Source organism: Chelonia mydas, chromosome 2 (genome assembly GCF_015237465.2).
Source record: "Chelonia mydas isolate rCheMyd1 chromosome 2, rCheMyd1.pri.v2, whole genome shotgun sequence".
Lineage (NCBI taxonomy): Eukaryota > Metazoa > Chordata > Testudines > Cheloniidae > Chelonia > Chelonia mydas.
The window spans coordinates 14159887-14170793 of record NC_057850.1 but is presented as its reverse complement, the minus strand read 5'-3'; the positions used below and the strand labels follow the sequence as shown (position 1 = coordinate 14170793).

Here is a 10907-nt window from a genome sequence, read left to right as displayed (position 1 = left end):
AGGAGGGTGGTGAAACAGTGGAATGGGTTACCTAGGGAGGTGATGGAATCTCCATCCTTAGAGCTTTTTAAGGTCAGGCTTGACAAAGCCCTGGCTGGGATGATTTAGTTGGGGATTAGGTCCCGCTGTGAGCAGGGGGTTGGACTAGATGACCTCCTGAAGTCCCTTCCAACCCTGATATTCTATGATTCTATGAATGCGGTTAGGAAAATTGTGAGGGGGACAAGGTATTAGCTGGGGGCAGATAAGATACTAAGCTGGTGTACAGAACAGGGACATAGGGAAGGTGTGAGAATGTGGGGTAAACATGGGGGACTAAAGACTGGTAGAATGTGGAGGGAGAATGCTAGTGGGGCAGAAGACGAGAGGGAAGGTGGGATAATACAAGAAGATGTATAGAATGTTTTTCTTTCCCTCTGACCCCAAGAGTTAAGAGGGTAAGTAGAATTGCCATCTGAACAGGAGGTTCATCTGTTCATATGATTGCTTTGGTTTCAAAATTTAATCCCACAATAATGCAGAAAATGGAGGGGAGTTTCTTAACTACTAAGACTCAAATCAGAAGGCAGAGGAAAAGTAATGCTATTTTTTTGAATCTGACTCATGTTCTCTGAAGTCTTGGGAGTAGTAATACTAATATTTACTGGGCTGCTCTTCCTTTCTCAGCCTTGCTCCTAGAACAGACACTTTCCCGTGTCTTCTCTGGACCCTGAGAACGCCACACTTTTAGGGATTGATCTGTTGGCTGTAGCTATCCCAGGTACTATCTGTGTCTGCCCATCAAACCTTGCTATTTGGTCTTCCTCAACAACTAGAAACTTTGAACAACTTAATTGTATATGTATTAGAATTTTTCTCGTTCGTTTAAAGTAGTTTTTGTTAAGGTTGCCCCAATTCTAAATCCATTTGCTGACTTCACATATTCATAACTATAGAAATGTTATCTTTATAAAACAAGCCATATACAAATAGATCTCATTAAAAGATCTGAGTATTAAGCCAAGTTTAACTAAAATCAGTCTGGTAAACTTAGGTATACATATGGGGACAACTGTCCCAAAGTGGAACTACCTTAACAGTAAGTTCAAAATTTCTTTTTGGTTGGATCTGAGTCCTTACTTAATGATGGGTTGCTTTTGGAACTGTTTAGCCCAGTATAGATTGGTTCTGGGGTTCTTGAACTAAATAGCTTTGAATCAGGTTTATTCTGTAAATCATATAAGGAATGTAGTTAAGCTAAGTTTGATGACTTTATAAAATACAATACAATATCCAATACGTACCATGTTTTATACAATAAAGTACCATGTGAAAAGGTTCATAAGAAATCCAGTTTGTATTATATGTTGTAATATTTGATGCTTATGCTTTCAAACATAATCTCTTTATATTCAATACAAAAAAGATCGTATGAAATGCTCAGAGTTCAGTCTTAATTCTGTACTTCATTACTTTTGAGTGCATGGTATCTCAACCATAATATTAATACTAGTCTCTCTCTTTTTGTATTAATATTATACACGTCTGTATTTATTTTGCAAAACACTTTTGGATGAAATACACTATATAAATATAAAGTTATCTGATTATCACCACATATTTTGTATTTTTCCACAGATCTGTGAAATGTTGATCACTTGTTAGCATCTATATTGATTTTTTTCAATAAATATAAACTTTGAAATTAAAATATTCCGCTAGCATTATGGCAGTTTCTTGTAAAGGCTTTAGTGAAATGGGTTGTCTATTTTTCTCATGTCCGCTGGGGAGCAGATTTTTTTTCTCTCTCCTCTTAGGTTATCAACAATGATTCATTGGTGAAATTTCTGAAGGCCAACCAGGAAGCCACACAATGTCAAAATCTTCTAATATGTTTACCAACAGAAAAAATGTGGAAAGAGTGACAGGCTTTCTAGGTGATCTTGACCAACTTATTTATCCTATGTTTCCCCATCTGTACACTGATACTAAGCTATCTTCCTACATCATAGGTCTGTTCTGAGGATTATTTAGCGAACCTTTGTAAAGAGCTTTAAATCTCAGTTTGGAGAGACACGTGAGTGCTCAGTATTAAGTATGGCAAGAGAGCTGAATGTTAGTGGGGCATTTCAATATAGCCAACCACAAGTGTTTAAAAAAATATCATAAGTACCCAAAAGATCATGAGATTAAAAAAAATTGCTTTTTTAATTGGCATTTTGGTTTCTGAGCTTTTAGGGTGCACTCAAGTCATATGTTTAATCTTTTCTTTGCAACCATGAAAGCTAGAAGCATTTTCTAATGAAAGCTGTAAAAAGAAAAGGAGTACTTGTGGCACCTTAGAGACTCTAAGGTGCCACAAGTACTCCTTTTCCTTTTGCGAATACAGACTAACACAGCTGCTACTCTGAAACCTAATGAAAGCTGTGATTCCCACAAGCACTTATCTTCAGTAGCTGGGATTTTAAATTAAATTTCAAATATTGTGAGACTCCTGATACAATCAGGATGGTTGACAACAAGACTGTCCACGGGTGGGGAGGGATGAGTGAGTGGGGATAGCTACAGATCCCCCCAATTCTTTTTTTAAAATAATGGGATTTTGGGAAATGTCAGGTGATGACACTTTGAGGCATAAGTGATATTGGGCTGGGATTTCTGCATCTGGGAGGGAGGGTTAGCTGGAGACCACCCTCCTAGCTGGGGGCGTGTGTGGATATGGAGGTGACTGGAGGGGGCGGGGGGCAGGATCTGCAGGGTGGAGAAAGATTTTGCTGTGTGTTTGGATGAGGCATTGAAACCCTCCCTCATTTACTTCATCCCCTCACACTCACCCAGCCCCTGCCTGGAGCCCTGCGTACGGAGGGCAGGCTGAGGTGCTGTTGCCACCAGCACCGCCTCAGGTCCGCTCAGGGGGAAGGAGCAGAGCCTCTAACGGTTACTCCCGCCCGCACACTCTCCCACTCCCGGGCCGCCTGGAGATCCGACCCAAACAAGCCGGCGCTGAAGAGAATCAGCCAATCAGAAGCCGCAGAGCGTAGCTGACTGACAGGCGAGCCTACCCAATGTGAGGCATTTTAAGAGAAGGGCAGGACGATCGTTGAGGAGGCTAAACGGCACCGCCCGCTGGGAGGATCGTAGGGGCGCGGCTAAACCGCACGGGGGCGTGGTTTGAAAGGACGTTGGGCGAGGCCTTTGCGTGGCGATGGGCGTGGCCTAGCGGGCGCTATTTAAACCTGCTGCTCCCAGCCTCTACCGCTGAGTCGGCGCGGAGCCGCTGCAGGTGTTGCAGCCTCAGCGGAGGCCGCTTTGGATAACGGTTGTGTGCGCAGGTTCCTCATCCCCGTGGCTGCCCCTTTCCTCCGCAGCAAAGGCGGGCTTCGGCGGGTGGGGGAGGAAGGGGTCCCCGTCTTGTAGGGCGGCCGTGGTGGGTCTGTGGTGCCCGTTGGATGCGCTCCCGGAGCCCGGGGCAGGAGGGGGCCGGAGGGAGGCGTTGCCTCGCCGCTGCCTGAGAGGATTTACGACGTCTCGGACTCCGCCTGGCGCCGGTGCCGCCGCCGCCGCCTGCCCTGTGTGCAGGTCCCCCTGGCGCGCGGGAAGCGGAGATGGACGAGAAGTACCTGCCCGAGCTGATGGCGGAGAAGGACTCGCTGGACCCGTCCTTCACCCATGCGCTGCGGCTGGTGAACCAAGGTGGGCGGTACAGGGGCTGCGGGCGGCGGGACGGGACCCCCGGGGTGTGGGAAGGGGCGGCCCTGAGTTGGGGACCGGGGCTCGCTTGCTCCGTGCGGCGCGGGCTGAGTCCCGGCGGGGCGGGCTCCTCTCGGCGGCTGGCAGCCAGGTGCGGAGCCTGGCATCTGCGGCTCCTTCGGTTCCCCGCACGGGGCTGCCTGCCCGGGACGCCGGCCACCGCTCCGCGGCTGCCAGGTGAAAGTTGCTCCCGGGGCCAAGCGCCGCTCGCTCTGGGGGGTTTGGCGGCTGGGTCGCTGTCGCCCGGCGAGGCGCGATCCCCAGAGCGCGTGGACCGGGAGGCGGAGAGAGGGTGGCTGGTGCCTTGGTACATCGCACTCCGGTGGGGGGCGACGCACCTGCCAGGGACGGGAAATCTCCGTCCAGACGCTGCCCAGGAGGGGCGAAGGGGTGACTTCAGCTCTGGAGCCTGTTGTGATATCTCGCAATAGGATGCGTCTGGTCCTAGGGCTGGGGAGGAAGCCGGCTCTTCTCTCTGGGGTGTGCTTGGGATGAAGCGTTGTCCCGGTCTGTTGACACTTGTGGGTTTGATGTTGTCGCTTTCAATTGATCTTAATAGTGATGTACATTTCTGCTAGGAGAAGGAAGCCTGACGAGTTTGTATAAAGTAAGAAGAAAAAAAAATGGCCCCGAGAACAATGCACATTGTAATTCTTCGCTTCGCATTTTAGCAGACGGATGTAGTGAAGTTCCCTTAAATACCCAAATTATTTAAAGAGTGGGCTTTAGAAGGAAAATATACCCTTTTAGTGAGCAGATAATATAGGATTGTCAAACACTTTAATTTTAGTTCAAATAAACGGTATCACGATATTTTCCTGTTTTACTTCTATTGGATTAATGATGAAGAGATGAAGATGTTAGTTTAAGTTAATTACTGCAGTTTCTAAAAGGTTTATTGTTCTTGATCCACTTCTAATACATGGTGGGTTTTTTTTGTTTACATTTCTAATTGGGCTTGCTCTTGTATCTAATGAACTATGTTTTTTATTGTTACCTACTGTGCAGGCTGCTGTGAGAGAATCTGAATTGTACAGTGTGTGATCATTGGCGTTAAGGAGGACTGGGGTTACAAAATCAGAGAATAAACAAAACAAAGTGTAATCTTAATTACTCAGCAAAATAACATCCTATTAGCAGAATGAGAAGAATTGTTTAAATTTATATGCATAGGACACTTAGTCTTGATTCCAGATTTTTCATGTTGCCACTGCTATGTGAAGTGTTGCTTTGGGATTATTGAGCGTACATGCCTGTCAGTTTATGCTGCAAACAGTCCATAGTTGGGTTATGTATTAATATATAGTAAGAATAGATTCAACTGCATGTTCATCGTTTATCTCAAAATAGCCTTACATTCTCAACAGGAGAACAATTTTTTTGTGGAATAAGTATGTTGTTCTCTAGGAGCTGTCCAGTATGCCAGCAAAACTAAATAGTTCAAATATGAACATAATAATTTTCTTTAAGAAGTGGTCTGCAAACTAAGCTTTCCCACAGGAAGTCATGTACACCTTTTGTAAGTAACTTCAGAAATTGAAAGTAGGTCTTAAAATCAATTTTATGCAAAATTATAATTGCAGAAAATTCTGCTTTAGGCAGATGATTGAAAAAATTTATTTCTAAGCGTCAAAGTCAATTAGCAACAGTAAACTGAAAAATAATTTGTTTTAAATGGTCACTAGTATTTTCAGAAATGTCTATTGCCTGAATATTAAAGAAAAAAGTATAGTGTAAATTTGGCTATAATTCCGGGGAAGTGCCTGAATGATAAACTGCTTTATGATGGGTAGATGACTTTAAAATATTCATAAAATATGCTGAGGTAATATGGTACAAAATTCACAAGTAGTAGTATTCCAGGTTTATTACCAAATCAATTCACTAGTTAACTTTTAAAAATGAAAATAGAGTATGCATCTTGATCTCATTGCTGAAATTATTGGAAGGCTATACTGGTATTTGCTTCATTACATTCATTGTTCCATATCTAAGTTACAAATGTTGTTAGATTGGCATAGCTTGTTGATTTGCAGTGTGCTAGGAAATAATTTCTGGCTTTAAATTTAAGGACTAACAAGGTGTTGCTTGATCGTTGATTGATGCACATAATCTCAATTGCAAAATGCAAATACCATGGGTTTTGTAGCGTGATACTCTAAAACAATGCAAAGTTTACGCCAGAAAAAACAAACATCCCATGAGCGAAACACCAGACAATCTTATCTGAAGGAATCTTTTTTTTTTGTAAAAAGCTTCCAATAACTTAAGGTAAAATTATTTGAGAAGGGAAATCTTAGTGTAAATCAAGTTTTCTGATACTGTGAATAAGTATCTCTGTTAAATATGTGCTTAATTTTTTTTAATGACTGATGTAAGTTTAATCAACTTCTAACTATATACTGTCATCAAACATCATGACAGTTATTCCCTTTTCTGTTAAAGTTTGATCTGTACTAATGTACTTAACTGTGGGTCTGAAGTTTGATGACAAAGTAAATTAACCAGAATTAATACCTAGGGGTCGCCCTTTGGTATGGTGTTTTTTTTTTTTTTTTTAATTGATAACCAGGGTCACATCTATTTCTAATCCTGTTTCCTGGTACAGTAGTTTCAGTGTGTGTGTATGTATGTATATCTTTCTCCCCACATGGTTTCAAAGGTGCTCTTTTAGCTCATACAACTAAAACATGAATGGTGTTCTCAGTAGCACGTTTGTTAGTAATATATCTTGTATTTAGGTAGATTTTTGTTCGGCTTCAGATTTAATTTCTGTGCCGTTAGTCACAGACTTAGATGTTTCACCCATTTTATCTTTTGAAATGTAAGCTCCTAAAATAAAAGCATAGTAACTACCAAATTACTGCTCCAACTTAAAATCAGGCTTCTGTAACCTTAACTACTTAAAATTACCTGAGTTGATGGCTGGCCTCATAGCCAGTTGTGTATAATCGACTGTTTTTTAGTCAGCAGCAGCTTCAAGAAATGGACTATGTAGGGTATCTGCTAGTCTTAAAGTAATATTAAAAACATCCTATTTCAGTGACTTCAGAAATTAATAACTCTTCAACCTATTCTTCTCAATTATAGCAGGCTATGATCTTCTTGGTAAAATAGAATATAACACTTTTTTAAAGTTTCTTTTTCTACCTGAACTTGTAATTTTGGTGGTTTGTACTAAAGTTGAAAAGCTGAGTTAACTTCTCTTTCTTACAATTGTTCAAGAATCAGAAAATCTAAACATGTCACTATTGCTTATTTGAAAGTAATAGAATTTTAATTCTTACCCATTCAGTAACACTACCCCCCCCCCCCCCCCGCCAATGGTGCAATAATCAAAATTGGGATTTGGGTTGCAAAAATGAATTTTAAAAACCTTACAAATAACTAGTTTAATTATTGTTAGTTTATTGTAACTTTTGCCAAATCAACAGCAAAGATTGTTGTCTTATGGATATGCTCCACTGTGTGGAAAGGCAAACATATTTTGATGAATAAAGCCAATTTTCCTAAAACTTTTAGGATCACTTCTTGGGACTTATTGAGCAACATCAGTCACAGTAGTGGAAAAAATCACCAAAGTTCAGAAGGGCTGAAATAAGTGCAATTTTTTCAGTACATACGAGAGCATAATAATAGTCACAAATGACTCGCCATCTTGAAATTGAGTATCGGGAGGGAATTGAGAAGCTGCCCTGTGCCCAGACTTTACATAACTGTCAGTTATAGTCTCCACATGAAAAAAATCTCAATATACCATTGTGTATTACCATCTGCCATTAGAAATCATAAAATATACAGAAAAATATACACGCTTGTATGCTTTCTTGGTCTGAAGGTTTAATTACAGAACTCTGTAAACTACAGGGCATAATAAACATTGGGTCAGAGCAGGGAGAGAGGAACTCCTTTACCAGATAATTCTGAACTACTACAGAGAAACAAGGTTAAGTAATACTATGTTTGCTTGGCAAAAAGCATTTGCTGGCATTGAGCATACTGATGGAATTGAAATGAGCACCTACGTATTTGTTGCCTGCCTACCTACATACTTCATTGCTTGCTATTTTTCAATTGCTATAGAGCAGTAATTTTCTCCTATTGTTCCCCCAAAATGTGAGGCCTCCAGTGGCTTTAATAGAATTTTCACCAATATAAATTGAAAAAAAGGTTATTGTTGAAGTGCAGTGTTAAACAAGTATTGGAGCAATCCACTACTGCTTAAATTTGGTAGAACAGTAGGGGTCCTTCTCCAGGAGGTAATGAGAATATATTGTCACAGTTCTTCTCTGAATCAGATGTTTGTTTACTTTTCTACTTGAGCAAAACATATTAAACCTGTTTACTGTAATACAATTAGCTTTCTTTCTATAAACATAGTTAGGTTTGTGACAAAAGAGAGCCAGACACATGGGTGGAGTTTTCATATACTTAATAAATTGGCAGTTCTGAAGGGATTAATATGCAGCTGTTAAGTACCAGGAATAAAACATTCTGGCTAATTCTAGCCTACATATAGTAGCTCTTATCCTAAAGGAAGGCCTCTGGTGCCTCTCCCATGGAGGTTAGATCACATGGGAAAAATCAAGGTGGTGGGCACCCCCACGGCTGTGTAAGAGCATGCAGCTCAGTTCTGCATTTTTTTTCCATGTTTTGCAGTGTTTGGGAACTATTCTGGTAGAGAAATAAAATACATTTTTGGCTTTAGAAGCTAAAATTTTCATCTAAGAGGTGAGAGAAGTTTCCTAGAAATTGTGGTGTGTGGCTTTTTGATTAAGGTGATTGTAAAAAAAACAAACAAAAAAAACAAAGGCATTAGATATAGCTTTGATCTTTAACCTTATCATGGCATAGCTTATCATGCAGAGGGAAGTGTTTAAAATTTCTGTAGCATAAGGGACTCATCAATCATCCTACTAAATCTTTGCAGGTGTAACAACTTTAATATGCAATGGTTACATCTGCTCCTTAACATATATGGAAACAGACTGAGTTGAAGATGGCAGCAGAAACTTGCTCCTGGTTAAAATAAAATCTCTCTATAGCAAAGCAATGCACTTGAAGGTGTGAAGAATTATAGCAATTATTTTCTGAGGTGAGGGTGAACTTTCATAGGCTTCATAGCTGAACTTATCACCAGGTTTTTGTAATTTTATAACTGCTACTGGAAATACTACTTAAAGATGTGCAACTTGAATCTGTCTTTTGAGATTAGGTTGCCTAACTTGTTTTCTATCTCTGGACATATCATTGCTGTCAAAAGTTAAACTACTCTTTCTTGGTGTACAATTCAGTGCCCTTTATCAAGCACAGTGTTGTGTCTGCAAGGCTGACTGTTTGTCTTTCAGATTATACATTTGCGAATGTAAATACTAGAGAGGCTGACATAATACCTATTAAACTGTTCCATAGTTCAGTAACACGGGCTTGTCTCAACTACAAAATTAAGTTGACTCTATCTAATTTGACCTTGAGCCTCTGAATTAATGGAGTCAATTGTGTGGTGCCACACCATGCTCATTGTCTCGATGGAGTGCGTCCTCACTAGCAGCACCTATATCAATGCACAAAGCAGTGCATCGTGGGTACCTATCCCAAAGTGCAACTTGCCGCACTGTGTGTTAGGAAGTTTGTACAGTGCCTCATGGGACCAAACAGAGGAGAATGGGAACATTGCATCAGCATCCCATGATGCACTGTGCTCCCTCCCTCATATCAACGGCAAAGAATCCAGCGGTTTTCGTGCCTTAAAACCACTGTGCATACACCATAACCTCAGAAGCATGGAACTTGCTCAGTTGTGCTGCAAGCCATTGGAGTGGGGGACAATTCACAGCTGTTGCTGGCAGTCACAGAGCAGCTGCACTCTTAGCATCGTTTCTGGTCCTGTGAAACAAGCATGGACTGGGACTGCATCTTTTGCGGATATGGGATGAGCAGTGGCTGCAGAACTTCTGAATGCAGAAGGCCACCTTCCAGGAACTTTGTGCAGAGCTTTCCCCTGCCCTGCAGTTCAGCAACACAAAACTGAGAGCTGCTCTGACAGTGGAGAAGTGAGTGGCGATCGCCATATTTGGAAGCTTGCAACACGAGACAGTTACTGGGCAGTGGGGAATCAATTTGGAGTAGGCAAGTCAACTGTGGGAGTTGCTGTGCTCCAAATGTGCAGGGCCATTAATCGACTTCTGCTGCAAAGGGTAGTGAGTCTTGAAATTTGCAGGACATAATGGATGGTTTTGCCACCATGGGGTTCCCTAATTGCAGTGAGGTAATAGATGGCATACATATCCCCATCTTGACACCAGACCACATTCCCTTTCGGTTTATGTACTCTTTGGTATACTTTTCAGTGGTCTTGCAAGCACTGGTGGATCACGGGGCATTTCACTGACATCAGCATAGGATGGTCGGGAAAGGTTCATGACATGCATCTTTAGGAACATGGGTCTGTTATAGCTGCAATCTGGGACTTTCCAGACAACAGAATTAACATTGATGTTGAGATGCTATAGTTATCCTGGGGGACCCAGCCTACCCCTTGTTCCTATGGCTCATGAAGCCATACACTGGCCGCCTGGACAGCAGTAAGGAACAGTTCAATTATAGGCTCAGCAAGTGCAGAATGGTGGTTGAATGTGACTTTGGTCATTTGAAAGGGCACTGGAGAAGTTTACTAACAAGGTTGTACCTTAGTGAGGAGAACATCCCCATAGTTATAGCTGTATGCTCCAGAATATTTGGGGGGCGGGGGCGGATGTTTTGCCAGGGTGGGCAGTTGAGACTGATCACATGGCAGCCATTTTTGAGCAGCCAGACACCAGGGCAATAAGAAGAGCACAGCGAGGGTCGCTGCATATCCATGAGGCTTTGAAAAGCTGTTTCAGTAATGAGTTAGAGTAATGTGAGCTGCTTGTCTGCATTGTGCTTTCCCAAACCTTCACCTTGCTTGTATCGCTGTACTTGTAAAGTCAACCCCACACCCAAGCCCAGTGCTTCTACTCAATAAAGAACATTTATTTCTCAAATCCATTTACTTTATTTAACAAACTTCAGTAAGGAGGGAGAAGAGAGAAAAGCTAACCTGGGGGTGGGGTGGGAAGGGGTTGTAAAGTTGGAAGGGCAGAAACATTTTCAGCTGTGTAACATAACACCACATTCTAGATCATCAAAGGTCTGTG

General features: G+C 41.9%; 1 protein-coding gene across 3 annotated transcripts in view; it reads left to right on the top strand.

Moving 5' to 3' along the window:
- Nucleotides 1–3235: 3235 nt before the first annotated feature.
- Nucleotides 3236–10907, top strand: part of KHDRBS3 (KH RNA binding domain containing, signal transduction associated 3) — a 192774-nt gene continuing 185102 nt past the window's right edge. For all 3 annotated transcript variants that reach the window (XM_043539053.1, XM_043539052.1, XM_043539054.1), the window contains exon 1: nt 3236–3672. In XM_043539053.1, coding sequence (XP_043394988.1) covers nt 3585–3672 — 88 coding nt within the window. In that variant the 5' untranslated portion in view covers nt 3236–3584. The remainder of the gene's footprint in view (nt 3673–10907) is intronic.